The sequence below is a fragment of the Schistocerca nitens genome, chromosome 2 (genome assembly GCF_023898315.1).
Source record: "Schistocerca nitens isolate TAMUIC-IGC-003100 chromosome 2, iqSchNite1.1, whole genome shotgun sequence".
Taxonomy (NCBI): Eukaryota; Metazoa; Arthropoda; class Insecta; order Orthoptera; family Acrididae; genus Schistocerca; species Schistocerca nitens.
In genome coordinates this window covers 325,429,157-325,450,518 of record NC_064615.1, presented here as the reverse complement: position 1 = coordinate 325,450,518, position 21,362 = coordinate 325,429,157, and the positions used below count along the sequence as shown (strand labels likewise).

General features: G+C 45.0%; 1 protein-coding gene across 1 annotated transcript in view; it reads right to left on the bottom strand.

The window, feature by feature from the left end:
• The window catches only part of LOC126234390 (uncharacterized), a 151,935-nt gene that overhangs the window by 122,896 nt on the left and 7,677 nt on the right, over positions 1 to 21,362 (bottom strand). Inside the window, exon 2 of the mRNA XM_049943078.1 lies at positions 9,093 to 9,179. Within this exon, the coding sequence (XP_049799035.1) occupies positions 9,093 to 9,179 (87 nt within the window). The remainder of the gene's footprint in view (positions 1 to 9,092; positions 9,180 to 21,362) is intronic.

Genomic DNA, 21,362 nt, shown 5'->3' with positions numbered 1-21,362 from the left:
CAAATGACGAGACATAATTTCTTGCATCTTTTGGAAAAATCGTTTGTTGAACACCCTAAGGACGTTCCTTCGGCCAGGCGGACTGCAGCGAACCTCCTGCATCACAGATCCCCTCCACATTTTACCAGACTTGTGAGGGAACATCTCACCCGTACTTAACCTAACCGCTGGATTGGTCGTGGTAGTACAGTTAACTTGCCACCGAGATTGCTGCACCTTACTCCATTAGATTTTTGATTATGAGGTTGGATGAAATCTGAGATGTACAAACGAAAGATGAATTTGTGAGGTGAACTGCTTGGTCTCATGATAGAGGCCGCTGCCCTCATTAGGGAACGTGCTGAGGCTCTAAGACAAACAACATAACATGTTCTTCCATATTATTGTTACCGCCCAGCGCAGGTCATCTGCTCTATGATTTTAATACCTTCCTCTACTTTTCCTTTTGGTGTACGTTTTTCCCTTTTGGTTCGCTGTTTTCATTTTTCTCTTTCGATGTGGTTCTCCGTTAGTTTTACGCCATTTTGCTTTCCCCAACTCCTTTTCGGAACTGTTTTACCTTATGACTTGTTTGCATGCGGAAAAAGGGACTGATGAGCCTCTAGTTTGGTCCCTTTATACCCCAAACTAACCAACCAAGCAAGAGAATACAAATGCATTAAAGATGACCGTGGAATATCTGCACATTTATTGTTAACTGTACAACAGGTGTAATGTAACTACAAGGAGTAGTTGTGGACAGATTTATATCTGTACCATGAAGAGAAGTGTGAACACCCGTCATGTTGAACATAAGAGGAATTGCCGCCTTGGTCACACAGATAAGTCGGCCGTAGCGGAACATGTTTACCAGGAAGGTGATCATGAAATAAAATTCAGCGAGACGAGCGTCATATCAAAAACCTCGCATTATTATGCACGTTTGTATAGAGAGGCTATTGACATTGATAAACACCGTAATAATTTTAACAGGAAAGACGAAGGTGTTAAACTGGATAAAATTTGGATGTCAGCGTTGCACCGCAAGCGTGACGATCGATTACTTTCAATCGAGAATGTTGGCATTACCAGAGACAATCTCATAGCCGACGCCACGTGATGGACAGTGGCGCCCTCTGTACTGCCTATATAGTTAGCGCTTCCTCGAGTTATCTTCGCAGTTCGCCGCTGTACCTCCGAGGATGTCTCCCGCAATCGAAGACGAAACGTCAGGGGAGAGTTTTATACTTCGACCACGGCCTATCAGCCCGGAAGTTTTAAGTGTATATATTCTTTAACTACTAAACAGTCGCATTATTATTCAAATCCTCCTTTTTTAGTAGAAAACTGAGCTTCAGTGAAAGTTTACAAAATGGTCACTCTGCTGATTAGGAAGGGAAAGGTAGCCACAGACAGATAAAAGGCAAACTAAGACTCAGATGAAGGGGAAGCTGGTTTTCTAAGCCTTATGTTCGGATGTCTCTTTCTAAAATGTGTCGCCCAATCCTTTTTTTTCCTTGTTGAGTACGTATGGCAGATCATTCCGCTCAGCAAGCTGAAATGCCAAGTGGCACAAATTAATTACTTATCAGCCATAATATCTTAGTTCAATGTCAAAAATATGGTTAAGGGCTCTTCCTCTTGCTCATTGTTGGATACACATCTCAATTCCCAAGAATCTACTCGTCTCCAACAGCATCGCACTTTTTATAATAACTCTTAAGTGTTTTACTTGAGACACTGTATAGTTTGGCTGCTGTAGCAAATGGTATCTTTTTCTTTTTTTACAGCATCCAATTCCTGATGCATAGCATTAGAATCCCAAGGTTTTTGTAAAGATCTGAAATAAATTGATGGCCTCTAAGCATACACCTGTAATAAGAGAACGTAGCTTTTAACCAAGTTGTTAGGACACTAATACCTTTGTATACCTATTTTATGACACACTCTTGGCTTATAATGAGTTCCCTCGTCTTGAAACGAGGTAAATACATTAGAAAATATACGGCATGTGGCCACATTGCCCCGTCAGGCGGCTGGCCACTACGTCCGACTGGGCGCCGTTACGCTAAATGTTGCTTGAATATGAAATTACATAACCTAGGTAATTCATAAACAGGTGGTTTCGAAGGCTAAAATACAACGTTTTACCAGCGTTGAAGCAATTAACTGACACTGTACACAGGGTGGTCCATTGCTCGTGACTGGGCCAAATATCTCACGAAATAAGCGTCAAACGAAAAAAACTACAAAGAACGAAACTCGTCTAGCTTGAAGGGGGAAACCAGATAGCGCTATGGTTGGCTCGCTAGTTGGCGCTGCCATAGGTCAAACGGATATCAACTGCGGTTTTCAAAATAGGAACCCCATTTTTTATTACATTTTCGTGTAGTACGTAAAGAAATATGAATGTTTTAGTTGCACCACTTTTTTCGCTTTGTGACAGATGGCGCTGTAATAGTCACAAACATATGACTCACAATTTTAGACGAACAGTTGGTAACATGTAGGTTTTTTAAATTAAAATACAGAACGTAGGTACGTTTGAACATTTTATTTCGGTTGTTCCAATGTGGAACTTATCATTTCTGAGAACGCATGCTGTTACAGCGTGATTACCTGTAAATACCACATTAATGCGATAAATGCTCAAATTGATGTCCGTCAACCTCAATGCATTTGGCAATACGTGTAACGACATTCCTCTCAACAGCGAGTGGTTCGCCTTTCGTAATATTCGCACTTGCATTGACAATGCACTGACGCATGTTGTCAGGCGTTGTCGGTGGATCCCGATAGCAAATATCCTTCAACTTTCCCCACAGAAAGAAATCCGGGGACGTCAGATCCGGTGAACGTGTGGGCCATGGTATGGTGCTTCGACGACCAAATTCACCTGTCATGAAATATGCTATTCAATACCGCTTCACCGCACGCGAGCTATATGCCGGACATCCATCAAGTTGGAAGTACATCGCCATTCTGTCATGCTATGAAGCATCTTGTAATACCATCGGTAGAACATTACGTAGGAAATCACTATTTAGATTGCCATCGATAAAATGGGGGCCAATTATCCTTCCTCCCATAATGCCGCACCATACATTAACCCGCCAAGGTCGCTGATTTTCCACTTGTCGCAGCCATCGTGGATTTTCCGTTGCCCAGTAGTGCATATTATGCCGGTTTACGTTACCGTTGTTGGTGAATGACGCTTCGTCGCTAAATAGAACGCGTGCAAAAAATCTGCCATCGTCCCGTAATTTCTCTTGTGCCCAGTGGCAGAACTGTACACGACGTTCAAAGTCGTCGCCAAGCAATTCCTGGTGCATAGAAATATGGTACGGGTGCAATCGATGTTGATGTAGCATTCTCAACACCGACGTTTTTGAGATTCCCGATTTTTCGGGCAATTTGTCTGCTAGTGATATGCGGATTAGCCGCGACAGCAACTGAAACACCTACTTGGGCTTCATCATTTGTTGCAGGTCATGGTTGACGTCTCACATGTGGCTGAACACTTCCTGTTTCCTTAAATAACATAACTATCCGGCGAACGGTCCGGACGCTTGGATGATGTCGTCCAGGATACCGAGCAGCATACATAGCACGCGCCCGTTGGGCATTTTGATCACAATAGCCATACATCAACACGATATCGACCTTTTCCGCAATTGTTAAACGGTCGATTTTAACACGGGTAATGTATCACGAAGCAAATACCATCCGCACTGGCGGAATGTTACGTGATACCACGTACTTACACGTTTGTGACTATTACAGCGCCATCCATCACAACGCGAAAAAAGTGGTCCTACTAAAACATTCATATTTCTTTACGTACTACACGAATATGTAATAAAAAATGGGGGTTCCTATTTTTAAAAAAACGCAATTGATATCCGTTTGACCTATGGTAGCGCCATCTAGAAGGCCAACCATAGCGCCATCTGGTTTCCCCCTTCAAGCTAGACGAGTTTCGTTCTTTGTAGTTTTTTCGTTTGATGCTTATTTCGTTAGATATTTGGCCCGGTCACTGTTAATGGAGCACCCTGTATATACACTCCTGGAAATGGAATAAAGAACACATTGACACCGGTGTGTCAGACCCACCATACTTGCTCCTGACACTGCGAGAGGGCTGTACAAGCAATGATCACACGCACGGCACAGCGGACACACCAGGAACCGCGGTGTTGGCCGTCGAATGGCGCTAGCTGCGCAGCATTTGTGCACCGCCGCCGTCAGTGTCAGCCAGTTTGCCGTGGCATACGGAGCTCCATCGCAGTCTTTAACACTGGTAGCATGCCGCGACAGCGTGGATGTGAACCGTATGTGCAGTTGACGGACTTTGAGCGAGGGCGTATAGTGGGCATGCGGGAGGCCGGGTGGACGTACCGCCGAATTGCTCAACACGTGGGGCGTGAGGTCTCCACAGTACATCGATGTTGTCGCCAGTGGTCGGCGGAAGGTGCACGTGCCCGTCGACCTGGCACCGGACCGCAGCGACGCACGGATGCACGCCAAGACCGTAGGATCCTACGCAGTGCCGTAGGGGACCGCACCGCCACTTCCCAGCAAATTAGGGACACTGTTGCTCCTGGGGTATCGGCGAGGACCATTCGCAACCGTCTCCATAAAGCTGGGCTACGGTCCCGCACACCGTTAGGCCGTCTTCCGCTCACGCCCCAACATCGTGCAGCCCGCCTCCAGTGGTGTCGCGACAGGCGTGAATGGAGGGACGAATGGAGACGTGTCGTCTTCAGCGATGAGAGTCGCTTCTGCCTTGGTGCCAATGATGGTCGTATGCGTGTTTGGCGCCGTGCAGGTGAGCGCCACAATCAGGACTGCATACGACCGAGGCACACAGGGCCAACACCCGCATCATGGTGTGGGGAGCGATCTCCTACACTGGCCGTACACCACTGGTGATCGTCGAGGGGACACTGAATAGTGCACGGTACATCCAAACCGTCATCGAACCCATCGTTCTACCATTCCTAGACCGGCAAGGGAACTTGCTGTTCCAACAGGACAATGCACGTCCGCAAGTATCCCGTGCCACCCAACGTGCTCTAGAAGGTGTAAGTCAACTACTCTGGCCAGCAAGATCTCCGGATCTGTCCCCCATTGAGCATGTTTGGGACTGGATGAAGCGTCGCTCACGCGGTCTGCACGTCCAGCACGAACGCTGGTCCAACTGAGGCGCCAGGTGGAAATAGCATGGCAAGCCATTCCACAGGACTACATCCAGCATCTCTACGATCGTCTCCATGGGAGAATAGCAGCCTGCATTGCTGCGAAAGGTGGATATACACTGTACTAGTGCCGACATTGTGCATGCTCTGTTGCCTGTGTCTATGTGCCTGTGGTTCTGTCAGTGTGATCATGTGATGTATCTGACCCCAGGAATGTGTCAATAAAGTTTCCCCTTCCTGGGACAATGAATTCACGGTGTTCTTATTTCAATTTCCAGGAGTATATATATATATATATATATATATATATATATATATATATATATATATATATATATATATATATGTCTCACTTGCCTTACATCAGAGAAAAAATAAGATATTCCACTGCAGATGAGCGCATGCTACTATCCCCACGAAACTCGCTGAAAAAACCAAAGAAGTCTCTTTCAGTACCTTGAAATGTTCGCCACTAGGCTACAGCAGACTGCAAAATAATATAACGAAGCGGCCGCTTTACCCACCCTGGCCACTACAACCGTCCTAACAGTCTGCAAAATCCAAGGTCTTCCTGCCGTTCATTAAAGACGGTAATTACCCTTAGGAAAGATCTTGTGGAAACGAAATATCGTTGTGATTTACAAACCGACCCGAAAGATAAGGGACACCTAAAGTCGACCAAGGATGCTCGCAGACCACTGTAAAAATCAGGAACTCCAAGATTCTGTGTAGTTATACAGACATGCAAGTGGGTACTAAAAGAACAGTCGAAGAACGACTATAACACAAAGACAACTGTCGAATTGGAGAAACTATCAGTTGTTTTGCATACTGGAGACCTCCGGATTCGATTTGATAAGACTTACATACTGGCAGCCACAGTTGGATACTATGAAAAACTAGGTGGAGAGACAGCGGAAATTATTAAACTCCCCAATGATTTTTATCCGAAGGGGGTGGTTGTAAAACTGAATGGCACCTCGATTACAGGGCTGCAGAAGATGTGTACACATCCTCCACCACTGGATGACAGCAACTGAGGAGGACAGCAATCGACAACGGCCAACTGTGTTCGAGTTTTCAAAACATGTGACGTCACACCTCTACCCTTTAGCACTCGAAAAAGGTAATTTTTCTTCAGACGGTAGCAAACCAGGGTGTGCATCGGGCCTCCGATGTCTTGATGTTCTCCAGAGATGGGAACAAAACGCTGGGTTTCAACAAGAAATTCATTGGACCATAGCATAACATCCTGGAACCTACTTCTACATCCATACACATTATGAAAACTAGATGAGTACCCGGCGTTGCCTGGCATGTATTTATTTCAACCTTTGATTAGCCCATGTCCTCCTTTTACCTCTCCCTGTTCATCACCTCCTTCACCTCCCCTCTGTCCATCTTCTCAAAACCCTCTCTGTCTGCTCTCTATCTTCTTCTGCCACTGTCTCTATCCATCTCCTCCCTCCCCTCTCTCTGTAAATCTGCTCCTCCCCCTCCTCTCTCTGTCAATCTGCTCCACTCCCCTCTATCCATTTGACCCTGCTCCCTCTGTCCATTTCCTCCTCTCCCTCTCCATCTCCCTCCTCCAACCCTCTCTTTGTTGATATCCTCCTCCCCTCTCTCTGTCCATCTCCTCCTCGCCCTCTCCCAGTTCATCTTCTCTTCTTTTCTTTCTGTGTCCATCTCCTTCTCTCTCTGTCCTTCTCCTGCCCTTTCTCTGTCCATTTCCTTCTTCCCCTCTGTCTGCCCATCTCTTCCTCCACCTGTCTCCGTCCATCTCACCCTCTCCCCTCTCTCTGTCCATATCCCTCTCCCCTATATTTGTCCATCTCCTCGCCCCCCCTCGCCATCTGTCCATTTCCACCCCCCTCCCTCCTTCTCTCGTTATCACACACTCCCCAATAGGAGACTGGTGGCTCTTATCCCTACACTATTTCTTTCCAGACTGTAAATAACATTTGTACCGAACATGTTTTAAGTAGTTCCAGGGGTTTACGATGAGCTTTTCACCTATGACTTTGACCACATATTCACACATGAAATATATTTCATATATTTTTTAACATATTTCGTACGTGTTTGTACACATATTTCACCTGCACGTCTAGCGAATTTCGCCCTGCAATTTGATTTTCACGCAAACTTTCCGTCCGAACAGGCCCTGGAAGGGCCAACTGTACCGACCGACCGCCTAGTCATCCTCAGATGATAGGCTCCACGGGATGTGGATAAGGAGGAGCATGTGGTCAGCACACAGCTCTCCCGGCCGTTGTCAGTTTTCGCGAACGTTATTTTTACGCAGCCCATTGTTCATGACGCATCTTCTGAACTATGTGCTGCACAATGATATAATTTTGCAGGTACGTCCGGTGTTACATATGGCAACTGTCTGCAAAGTGTTAGTAGTAACGAAGTAATAAATTAAAGCGTCATGCCTGATGCGGCAGTCTTACTGCATGTACAGCGAAGATGTAGTAAGCGATAAACTTTTTTCCTTTCATCATATTGTAGGCGTCGTCAGCGATATAAAGTTTCGTAAGGAAACTATCAAAGGTGTGGGGGTGAAAAAGGAGTGTGCCCACAACACGCGAGTACCCAGCCAGACTTTACCCATCCGGTATTTGAGAAGGAGAGCACATAAAGGCTTGTAACAGACTTTACACATAATTTAAAACCTTTACAAAAAATTTCCTTGTTGACAATCCACACAATACGATGAAAGGAAAAACGTTTGGCGCTTTCTACATTTTCGCTGGTCATGCAGTAAAACTGCCGCATCGGGCATGACGCTTTAATTCATTACTTCTTCACTGCTAACTGTATTCGCGACACATTCAGTATACAGACAGTATTCACATATACCACAGGAAGTACCTACAGAATTATATCACTGTACGACACAATGTTCAGGCGATATGACGTCATAAACATTTATCTGCGTGAAAAAGAAACTGCAGGGTGAAATTCGCTATGTATAAAAAGGTGAACTATGCACATAAATATGTGGGAAATTAGTTAAATATTTGTGATATGTGTGCAAGCGGGCAAAGTGATAGGTAAAGAGCTCATCCTAAATCCCTGGATCGATTTCAGCCAAACTTGATACACATACAAGTATTACTTACTATCTGGAAAGAGATACCGTGAGGGTAAGAACGAGAAACTGCATATTGAGTAGGGGTGGGTGATAACGTATAGAGAGAAAGGAGTAGGAGAAGGTGGGTAGATACAGAGGGGGGAGAAGGAGATTGACACAGATAAGGGGAAGAAGGAGATGGACAGAGATAAGAGATGCGGGAAACGAACAGAAAGGGGAGGACACAGACAGAGAGAGGGCAGAAGTGGAGATGGACAGAGAAAGGAAACAAGAGAAGATGGACAGAGAGAGGAAAGAGGAGGAGTTAGAGAGAGGGGAAGGTGCAAACGGATAGACAGAGGGGTAGGAGGATATGGACAGAGAGAGAGGCAGGAAGAGATGAGTGCAGTATATGTGAAATAGATGTATGTGGGCGAAGCCGTGAGTAAAAAGCTAGTATTTTAATAAATGTGGACACTCAGATACCCTTTTGCTCTTTGACTGGCCCACTAAATCCTACTGAAAATCTCTTGGGCTGTATGGAACAGAGGGTGAAACGCAACCATCAACATTCCCGTAATTTCCGGGATCTAATCACCAATGAGTGGTCCCTGCTGGATATGGAAAACCTGTAGAAACTCGTAGTCTCTCTTCCTCAACCAGTTTAGGCATTTTTCAAGGCAATAGCCAGTGTTATCCGATATTAGCGCGAAATTTCCCGGTGGTGACAATTTTTTCCCAGTGTACTGTTGTCAGAGTAGTAGCCTTAAACAATCGTAAAAACTGGCTGTATTGTGCTGTGCGCCTGGTACGTACGGTGTGCTTATGATACTTACAGACACAGCAGACGCCAAAACCGAGAGCACACGGACCGTGGGAGGCGCCGCCCTGGATGCGGCATTCGTACGTGTTGAGGCACACCCCTGCAAAACAGCACGCTTGAGCCACTCGTACCCGCCTCTAGCAAATCATCTCTCGTAAATCATACACTCAACAAAGCACTTCAGCAGAAGTCAAAAAGAGCACAAATACACTACGTACAAAGCAAATACCATACAATAGTAGAAAATGAAAAATGAACGTCTCTTATGACGTGACATGACGATAATGATGATGATGGTGACGGTGACCCTCTTCGACGTATCCGTTGAAGGTAACCTTCTAGCTCGTCATCTGCAAAGTGCAGAAAGATAAAAAGTTTTTCTTGTGCATTTGCATGTTAGACGAAAAACTGGTTGCTTGGCGTACACATGGAAAACAGTTGTCGTCTTACAGTCAGAAATGATTTCTGATTAATTCGGTTCTTCGTGTTTCCAGGTTTAAATCCTCATCCTCAAGAAACTCTAGTCTTGAATATGATATTTTTATCCAATTATGTGCTTGGACGCATGTAATAACGTAAAATAGAGCGTGTTGCCATAGTAATATCACCCAGTTGGATACCAACGCATTTGCGGTGAATCTTAAGTTAAACAAAAACAACTCGAAGATGATTGTTTGAATCTCGAAACGCGAAGTCCCGACCTGACAAAAAATGTCATTTGTTGCTGGTAACAAATGTCAATTATTTTTTATATTGTGGCTCCATACAGCAGGCCGAACTTAAAATGTAAAGTTGTCGTTAGTTCGAATGATGTTTTGAACACCACAGTGCTGTGCTAGGCAAGGTCCTTCCTTCGACCTTTAAATGAATTACCCAGCATGTTACACAGGAGCTAAGACTACGAACCACAGTTCAGCTCGGCATTTTTTATGTTAATAAATATTTCCAGAAGTGAGAGGAGTGATAAGTGCAAGATTAAAATACTGAGACCGACCGGGAACGTACGTTCTTCCTCTAGAGTGATTTAGAAAAAACATGCGGAACCGTAATTATCATGGTCAGATGAGGATTTGAATGCTGCTCCTTCCGAATGCGAAAAATGAGCAGTTGGAAGGATGAAGCGTAGTTGAAGACATGTGGAAGTTTGGGCCTTTTATAGGGTGACTTTGATAAAGGGATTATTTTCTCTGCGATGGGTGTTCCAGGAGCGAATTATGTTCATCCATGGTTTTGAACATACAAATATTATTTACCTTGTGCTGGCGTAAGCTGTCGCAAAGAGGCTGCAAGAAGGTCGATAATAGGCGTTGAATCAAGAGCGCCTATCGGGAGACAGGCCAAAGTCAGACTTGCAAGCAACGCACCGCAACGCAACGCAAAGCAACACTGCTGCCGCGGACCAAAGGGCCCAGTCCGTCATTCAGTCAGCCCAGTTGCAGACAGAGTCAGTCGCAGTCACAGTCAGCTCAGTTACTAGCTCATTTACTATTCTAGTTGGTGTCTGCTAATTCATGTCACCGGCTACAAGAGTGTAGCGGGACTTGTACTTCATCAGCAGTGAAGCTAACACGGACTATTACGGAAGAGCTTGTACCATAGCAAATTCCCCCCCTCCAGTACACCTCCTGCAGTATGCCGATGGCACCACATTCCTTGTCCTCGCTCCTACTCTCCAGCAGTCCCAACGCCTTCTCCAGAATCACCTTGACCTTTTTGCCGCACGGTATAACCAGTGGCTCTCGAAAATCAATCCTTCCAAGACCCAGGCAATCATCGTAGGTCGTACCACTCGCTCCTTCCGGCTCCTTGATTTCTCCCTTACCATCTGCGCCCATCCTGTCCGCCTCTCCCTCACCCTCACCTACCTTGGCCTCACCATTGACCGTCACCTCACCTGGATCCCTCATCTCCGCTCTATCCAATGCAAAGCCCACAACCACCTCCGATTCCTCAAACTCCTCTCTGGTCGGAAATGGGGGTTGAACCCCTCTACCATCTTCCACACCTACAAATCCTTAATCCGTCCCCCTGGATATTCGCCCCACCCCCCCAAATTCTATGTCCCTCCAGATCCCCGAGCGCCATGCACTCCGCCTTGCCTTCCGTATACGCCTCCCGTCCCCCACGTGGATCCTCTATGACCTGATTCCTTTCTCGCATCTGCTGGTATTCCTCGAAGATATATGCATACTGTACACCTCCCGCCGCCTTGATCCCCCTCACACCATGGTTGCTCCTCTCCTCTCCAACCCCTGCCCTCTGCTGCACCTTCACTGGTGTGTCCCCCCTACCCTCCGTCACTACACCATTCATCTCCTTCCCCAAGGTGGCTTCCGTCAACTTCCCCTCCGGGGTGATGCCCTCTCTCCCTCCATTTATCCCTCCTATCAACTCTGATCCTCACCTCCCCCTCCCTTCCTCTGTCCTTTTCCTGGGCTCCCTCTCCCCCCCCCCCCCTTCCATCCTGTTTTTTCCCTGCCTACCCTCTTTCTGCTTCCCTTCTCTCCCCTGAGTCCTTTTGCATTTCCCTTCTCTGCCTTTCCCCATTCCCTCCCGTGTCTGCCCTGCCCACCCTCCCCTTTATGAGTCCTCTCCCTCCGTCGGTCCCCTCCCCTTCGTTTTTCCTCCCCCCTTTTTTTCCCTTCATCTGTCCAGGTCCCCACCCCTCAATCTGCCCTTGGCTGTGGTGTGTCATCTTCGTGCCGACTTTTTAGTGCAGTGTTTCCAGTGACTGTTAAGTGTTGTGCGTCATTTCCGAAGTGTTGCGAATGGACATCATACTGTCGCTGGGTATGATTTTTATATCTCTTGCGAACAGAAACCAGACTGTCGCAGTGTTTTTTAATTGTCTGTCTACTATTTTACCTGTCTCCTTCCTGTGTATTTTATTAGCATCACCCAGCCTTTGTTTTAAGTTTTAACTTTCCACAATTTTCCGCCGTTTTACAATTTAAGTCACCGTTTTATCGCCTGCTTTTATTGTTTCTTGTCTTTTTTATGTTTTAATAATTATGTCGGCTGAAGAGCAGCGTACTAAGCTGCTGTCAGCCCGCCCCCTTCTGGGAGAATCGAAATTCAATAAAGGAAAAGAAACCACAACAATTTGCTTAAAGATAACTTGCTTCTTGTTGTTATGAATAATAACCCTGTTAATACATGTGTGCAGTTGTGTTGTAGAAAGAGGATACCGGCCACCAAACAACATCCTCTCCTTCCTTCCCATGGTACAGGACTCTAAAATGGCAACGACGATAAAAAATAAGCAAGCTTATGTTTAGCAACAGCATAGTCTTCTATGGAACGCTGAAGTATATTCACAACTTTTTACTACCATCTCGCGTATGGCACAACCACTGCGGACACCGACAACACAATAACTTCCTCACTACTCTGTATTTTACCGTCGTAATTCCCTCATTCTACTGCTTACGATATGCCTCGCTCATTTCCGTAAATTTTCCAAGCACACTAGCTTTTAATCAGCATTAACCGTTGTTCATGACACCGTTACACCAAACTGCTCCTACTAACATTGTTTTAACATCAGGTATTACCACCTATTGACTGACAGGAAGATGGATTTTTTTTTTTCTTTGTAAGGACGAGCTCGATACTTTTCAGGTAAATCCCAACGAGCTGAAAGTGAGGCAGTGAGGTTACATTTTGGAATACTTGGGAAAGGAGGTCGGTGAGATATAGAAAGTATGTATAACGTAAACACGATTCGGAAAACAGCCTGTGACGACTTATCGTCTACGTTTGGTTATTAAGATAAATACACTTTGTGATGGAGGGATAATCCTCCGATATGCGTAGTGAAAAGATCGTTAAAAGTGACTGTGACTGGTTGTGGCTATGGTAGATTTTAGTTGATACTCAAAAGTCAAGACTACACATAAAATAAAATTTTTGCAGGTGCACTACGTGCGAAAACTGACTCGACATTCGTGGTTCAAATGGTTCAAATGGCTCTGAGCACTATGCGACTTAACCTCTGAGGTCATCAGTCGCCTAGAACTTAGAACTAATTAAACCTAACTAACCTAAGGACATCACACACATCCATGCCCGAGGCAGGATTCGAACCTGCGACCGTAGCGGTCGCTCGGCTCCAGACTGTAGCGCCTAGAACCGCACGGCCATTCCGGCCGGCCCATTCGTGGTGGTTCATGGAACTGGGCATCGGCCTGTCAACGTCTCCTACATCCGCATCAGTAAAAAGCTCCTATTGCCATCGTCGCTGACCATACCATGGTAGTAGTGCTGACAGCTTGCTGCAGTAACACGTCGGACTGTTGCGCCACACGAGGAAATGAAAAGATCTACAAACTATTCTTCATTGACATAGAATATCTGGTCGGAAGTATCCGAGGAATCTCTTTGCTACCAACGACGTACAAGATCTTTTCCAGACTGTTGTTAAACAGAGCTGAATCAGTCTTAGATCAACAATTGGGCGAATATCAAGCTGGCTTCAGGACATCAAGATCCTGTGCAGAGCAGATCCATAACCTGAAATCATATATCATATGCCAAATCAAGATCAAAAACGTTTGTTGTGACCTTTGTCGACTTTCAAAAAGCGTAGGACTCAATTGATCGAGAAACAATGAAGAACACCCTTGCCGAATTTGGTCTAGATAGGAAAACAATCAATCTGATAAGCGCAACTTTAAATAACACAGTGTCAAAGGTCAAGTTCAGAGGCGAACTATCAGACCCATTTGATATCTGTACAGGAGCAGCTTTAGAATGGTTGAAATGTTCTGGTGGGTTTGTTACTCAGGTGTCATAACTGAACCATGTTCGAAGACACTGAGCTATCAGACCGGCCCTTTGTGGTGTTACTGCTTCTCTACTGACAACACTGTACTACCCGCCTCCTTTTGTACTGGTTGAAACTTTTGACCAAATGTCACATATACTCCGTAAGCCACTGTACAGTGCATGGTGGCGGGTACACTAGAGTACCGACTTTGTTTCCTACTCCATTCGCACAGTGAGCGAGGGAAACATGGCTGTTTATCTGCATAAAAATGGTTGAAATGGCTCTGAGCACTATGGGACTTAACATCTGACGTCATCTGTCCCCTAGAACTTAGAACTATTTAAACCTAACTAACCTAAGGAAATCACACTCAGCCATGCCCGAGGCAGGATTCGAACCTGCAACCGTAGCGGTCGCGCGGTTCCAGACTGAAGCGCCTAGAAACGCTCGGCCACAACGGCCGGCTTATCTGCATACGTGGGCGCTCTTATCTCTCTTATTCTCGTGAACCCTACAAAAGATATACAAGGTGCAACAATAAAGTAATGAGACTGATGTGAAAAAAATGTTGCTTACCGTTTTAGTAAAGTTTAGTGTTGCCTCCTTCAAAATAGTTCCCTTCTGATTGCACACACTTTTTGCAGCGCTTCTGCCATTGATGGAAACATTTCTGGAACTCTTCTTCTGTAATATCCTCCAAGACGTCACAGCTTTTTGGACGTCTTGTGTTGTTTGAAAATGGTGTCATTTGACCGCCGTTTTGACTCTTGGAAATAGAAAAAAGTCACACGAAGCGATATCTGGTGAATAAAGTGGCTGTAGTAGTACTGAAATTTGTTTTGATGTTAAAAATTGCTGTACTGACAGAGCAGTATGGAATGGCGCATTATCGTGATGCAGAATCCAATTTCAGCAATGTTGGCACGCACACGAAGACCGCTTTTACGAAGTCTTTCTAAAATTTCTTTGTAGCAATATTGGTTAACTGTTTGTCCACGAGGCACCCACTCTTTATGAACAGTTCCCTTGGAATCAGAGAAGCACACAAGCATGCAATTCACTTTTGACTTTGACATGCGAGCTTTTTTTGGTCTGGGTGATCCCTTGGAGCATCACTGCGAATTTTGGCGTTTTGTCTCTGGATCGTACTGAAAAAAAAAAAACAACTTTCATCACCAGTAATAACACGGCTCAGTAATTGTCGATTGATTTCCGTTTGCTCTAACATCGGCTGCCACATTTTTCCGTGTTTCTCGCTGTTGTGGTGTGAGATTTTTGGGGACCATTTTTGCACAAATCTTTCTCAAACCAAGATCTTCAGTTATTATTAGATGACCCGTTTCTAGATTGATGTTCAGTTCATCTGCAATCATTTTCACGGATAATCTTCGATCAGATTGTACGAGTTCACGCAACCTGACCAAGTTGACATCCGTCCGTGAGGTTGATGGTCGTCCACTGCGGTCTTCATCTTCAACATTCGTTCTGCCTTCACTAAACATTTTATGCCAACGAAAAACTTGAGCTCTTGAAATAACCTGCTCTCCAAAAGCCTTCTGAAGCTTACCGTAAGTTGTCGTCGCGTTTTCACCCAATTTAACGCAAAAAGAAATGGCATACCGTTGCGCAATATTATGCGGTTCCATTTCCGTGACCAGAGACACAAACACTTGTTAACTTCTTACAGCACAACTCACGACTGAGCAGTTGCATCGACGTGCCGCTTGGACTAGAAGCAGCTTATAGACCAGGGTCAAAGATATTGTGCCTACGCAAGTCTGCAGGATTGCCACATCTTACAAAGAAAATCAGTCTCATTACTTTATTGTCACGCCTCGTACGTCGGTGGCAGTGTAATGGTCGCACAGTCTTCTTCGAACACAGGTGCTCTAAATTTATTGGCGCGCACGGGTTGGCAGCATTTTAGTTGCATCGTCGGGCGCAATCTGTACAAATTGTCAATTGTCAAGTCAAGTCAAGAAAACATAACTAAAAGAAAAGTATACACGGAATGAACGTACTCACAAAATCAAGTCATGTTCCGAACGCGCAAAGAAAATGGGATTGCCCAACGTTCATAGTCAGCAGTTTTTCGCTAAGTAGCGGACAGCAGACATAAAATAACATATAACCCTCCCGTGACACCTACTAAGGACGAAAGCTAAGAGGAAGGAATTCCTAATAAAAGAGCATCAGGTAAGTAAAATGTACGAATGCATGCTTTCGCGACAATATCCGTTAATAAAACATTCTCGGGTTTCAAGCCGCGTCAAGTTGTTTACTGCCCACGAGCTTTCGGCAGCGATCTCCTCTGCCATTGTCAAGTGGATGACTGTCGTGTGGTCGTGTGCTTATACAGCCGCGCCGTCGCTCGTGACGTCACTGGTGCTCGGTCCCGCACCATATATGGTAACGTTTTGGCCACACGACCGCCGGGCCCGCTTCAACTCCCTCAACACCGGATCCCACGCTGTACTCAGCTGCAATCCGCCGTCTCTATTGAGGATGTTGTCAGAAATTCTAATATCTATGGCTTCGTTTATCACGCTATCCCAGAAGCCATTAGTCCTTTTAATAATAGACGTCTCATCTGATGCAATTCGGTGTCCGTTTTCCAGAGCATGTTCTGCTACAGCTGACTATTTGGGACAGCGCAGACGGTAACACCTTTCATGTTCTATGCGGCGCTTTTCAATAGTTCGAACAGTCTGGCCAACATAGAACTGCCCACATCCACACGGTGTCTTGTAAATTCATGGCGTTCTGAGGCCTACATCGTCTTTCACAGATTTCATCTTTGCCAGGGGCCTGAAGAGTGTGTCTGTTTTATGCCTCTTCAGGAGCCGACTAATCTTCACTGTTGTCGAACGACAAAACGGTAAGAATGCAACCTACTTGGTGTCTTCTTCAGAGGTCTTCTTCCTTTGAGGCTTGGATGACACTGCTTGTGAGATCTGCTTGTTGTTGTAACCGTTTTCCTTAAAAACTTTGCGTAAGTGGCTCAATTCTCTCGGCAAGTTTTCAGCGTCTCAGACGGTTTCAGCTCGATGTACTAATGTCCTCAGAACTGACTGTTTCTGTGCTCGAGCGATGTCACGAGCGACGGCGTGGCTATATAAGCACGGCAATGACAACCACACGACAGTCATCCACTTGACAAAGGCAGAGGAGATCTCTGCCGAAAGCTCGTGGGCAGTAAACCACTTGACGCGGCTTGAAACCCGAGAATGTTTTATTAAAGGTAGGTAAAATACTATAAATTCCACTCACCATGATTAAGAGTATCTGATGAGCTAACAGCGTCCTCAGAAATAGTGATCAAAGCGCAGACCGTATGTGATCATCTACGGGAAATGTAAAATTTCAGCAGCTCGCGGTCCCTCATTTTCCTTAAGTGGATTGAAAAGCATACTGATAAAGATCCAGTACTTCGATCTTAAATTGTAGTTAATCTCTCGAAAAAATCCAGCATTAAACTATTTTATGGCTAATTTTTTTAGTATTTTCCCTTACTCTGCTATCTATATAAAAGAACAGACTGAATGTTGCGCATGAATTGCAATGAATAAAGCACATAATATTTCAACATAATTTCAAATGTGTTAGTAATAGCTAAGCAGTATGCTATTTTATGGGGGATATCTACAAACAAGAACTACAGCAAAATAATAATAATAACTAAAGAAAGTCTGTGTACTACCATTTGGTCATCTTGCGCACAGATATATGTAGATCTAGAATCCAGAAGGCACAGTGTACTGATCTATACGTTATGCGGCATTGGTAGACCACTAATATTGTAATTTACAATTTTGGGCTGTAACACTATAGCAGACAGTATTACACTACAAAACTTGGTACTAGAACCAAGCTGGATCTCTCATTGGTTTGGATGGTTAGCCTCCGGCGCACTGAGTTGTAAGTCAGGAATCACAAGGCTGTGCTGCTGCGCCACCGAAGATGCAGAGACTGTGAGATGGCTGTCAGGGCCTCAGGAAGTCCTTCCTGGCACTCCACGAGGCTTGTCTCATCACTGCTTCCAGAGGGCATCGAAGGGTTCTTCTTGGTTGTCTCTCAGCCACGTAGGCTTGAAATTCATAAGCTGATATCTTAGCTGTAAGCGAATTCAGCTTATGTCACAGTTCCTTATTATAGTATAGACTGTTGCATTTCCAAATGCGTTCCTGCTCTGGTCTGTAACATATTTTCTAACGGCACACTCCCAGACAATGTGATTCGGGGTACCGATTGCTCCACATTCACAAGTGTCTGTAGCGCACTGTCGTATTTTTAGTAAGTACCTGGGATACAGACCATGTCCCGACAGGTAGTGTATAGCTCCCTTGGTCGGAAGAAAGTATGTCGTTCTTGTTCTTTCTCTTATGTTGGGAAGGAACTGGTAGGTTCTCCTCCGTGTTTCTGCCCTATCCCAGATTTCCTGGCATTCTCTGTCAGTGCATGCTTTCGTTTCCATATTCGATACGGCTCTTGTGGTCAATATCTCCTTTACCTTATCATATTCGCGCTTTTTGAGCCTATTGCGCACCTCTCTTTATTACTGCTAGGTCTAGAGATAGCAAGCCTAATATCACCAGCAGCGCCTCAGTACGTGTTCTAAACGCACCTGTCAGGCGCAGGGCTACAGTCCTCTATGCTCGCCGTACAGCCTCTGCTGTCCTTACCTTTGTGGCTCTATGAGTCCAAACGCTCGATTCATAGCCCTCAACAGCTACGAGGGTAAGCCCCAAAACTAAAGTCTCCTTTTTTTTATAAGTACATAGACCTGTTTATTTCTACAGTGGTTTACATCAGTTTACAGCTTGAACATTTAGCTATTTTTTCAACATAATCATCATTTCTGTCGATGCATTTTTGTAGACGCTGTGGCAGTTTTTGTATGCCCATGTCGTACCAGCTCGCCGCCATGCTGTTCAGAAAGTTATGAACTGGCGTGATTGTTGCTTGGTCTCAGGTGTAAAGTGGTATGCCCAGGTTTCGTCATCCGTGACAATTGAGTCCAGAAAGTTGCCCTGTTCGGCTGCAAGACGGTGAAGAAATGCGCTGCAAGCATCAACTCGTTGCCGCATGTGGTCCTCAGTCAGCATGCGTGGCACCCATCTTGGGCACAACTTCAGGTAGTTCAATGTTTCCGTTAAAATTCTGTGAGCGGTGCTTCGGGAAACCTAAGGAACAACGTGCAGAGATCATGCAGGGTGATCCGCTGATCTTCACGCATCCTTTGCTTAACCTTCAACACTGTCTCCTCAGAAATTGACGGTCTCCCGCTCCTTTGTTCGCCGTGAATTTCGGTCCGACCAGCTGCAAACTCTCTACACCACTTTTGAACATTTTTGACATCCATGGACAACTCACGATACACTTACGTCAACTGGCGATGGATTTCAATCGGCGCAGTGCCCTTTGCGTTCAAAAACCGAATAACTGCGCGCAATTCACACTTGGCGGTAACGTCCGAACGGAGCTCCATTCTCAACGGCTCTCAAGCCAAGACTGAGTGCGTATGTTTACACACAGCGCGTGAAGCACTCTTCATAACAATGTGACCAACTGCCACACAAACAGAGTTCTGTACTTATAAAAACATAGGAGACCTTACTTTTGGGATTACCCTCGTGGTAAGATTGCGTTGCTGTACGTTCTTATTGGACTCAGTGGCAGCTGAAAACTTTTCTGGTCAATTGTTGCTATTTTATTTAGGATCTTAATACCTCTCTGGCAGGCGATTTCTACATGAACATGAGAATTTTGCTTTTCTTCGATGTTAATTCCATGGTACCTATATACTTCTTTTCATTTCACAGTTTGGTCATTTATTCTGTCTGTGGGATTCTCGTTCTAGATAATGTTCGTTTTAGTAACATATAGACTGTTTTGCGTTCTGCTATAGTTCGTTTGTTTTCTACGCACCAGTTGCTTAGTCTTTCAAGAACTACCCTACTGTTTTCCTTCAATATAGCCCTTGTGTTAGCAGGTACAGTAATTAGCAGATCGTGTGCGTAGACGATGCAACCTCTACTGTTTGTTATACTCTGAAGCTGGTTCAGTAGTGGCTCTATGCCAACATCCCAGAAGCCTGGACAACAAACAGAGCAGCCTTCGGTGATGTCTTTCATAATTTTCTTTCGTAATTTTCTTTCCACGACATTGTAATTTCATCTGCTTGTCTATGCAATTATCTCGTAGACTGTTATAGAGACATCCTAGACAGTCCATCTGTTTCAGTCCTTTTAACAGGGCAGGCCACCACAAATTATCAAACGCCCCAACAATATCAGTCATTATGTCGATCACATAATTGTCGCCTGAGATGTTCGCAATATTCATTGCGTGATTTATCGCATTCCCCTTTCCTGAAACCGTACTGTAGGGGCTCATGCCTACTAACTGTTTGTGGTCCCTTAGATGGCGGCACAGAAGCTTTTCCTGTACGTTGGCTAGAGCGTTTACCAAGCAGAGCGGCCTGTAAGATTTCGGTTCTCTTGAACCTTTGTCTTCCCTTTTCTTTTTAGTATAATGATATTAGAGATTTTCCAGATTCTGGAACCCCACCCTGCAAAAGGCATTCGTTTAATAGCACTTATATATCACACAATTTAGTTCACTAGCTGATGCAACAATTCTGCCAGTATCCAGTCAGGTCCTGATGCTTTATTCTTCTTTAACTTCATTACTTCAAGTCTCACTTTCTCCTGGGCAAATGGAATCACAGCATTGTTATTCACATGCTGCTCTAGTAATCCAGAGTGTAGATGCTGATGGAACTCTGACTCTTCCATCGTAGTATCGTCCAGCGACGAAGTTCAGAGTAGATACTGCACTGATATTTCCTAGTCTGTCGTCATCGTACCGTCAAATCTTCTCAGAGCTGATAATACAGTGGGTGATTGAACCTTATTTGTTGCAAATTTGTACAAAAATGTTCAAATGTGTGTGAAATCCTATGGAACTTAACTGCTAAGGTCATCAGTCCCTAAGCTTACACACTACTTAACCTAAACTATCCGAAGGACAAACACACACACACTCATGCCCGAGGGGGGACTCGAACCTCCGCCGGGACCAGCAGCACAGTCCATGACTGCAGCGCCCAAGGCCGCTCGCCTAATCCCGCGCGGCCAAATTTGTACATCTGTTACCATATAGCCCTGAATGTACGCCTCCCATTTTTTTTTACTTTTGTTTGGTGTTGTAGTTCTTTATATTGTCGTTTGATTGTCCATTACAAAAATGGTTCAAATGGCTCTGAGCACTATGGGACTTAACAGCGGAGGTCATCACTCCCCTAGAACTTAGAACTACTTAAACCGAACTTTCGGAAACGGCTTCCTGACACTTAAATCTATACTCGATGTTAATCAATTTCTCTTCTTCAGAAACGCTTTCCTTCCATTGCCAGTCTACATTTTATAGCCTCTCAACTTCGAGCATCATCAGTTATTTTGCTCCCCAAATAGCAAAAATCATTTACTACTTTAAGCGTCTTATTTCCTAAGC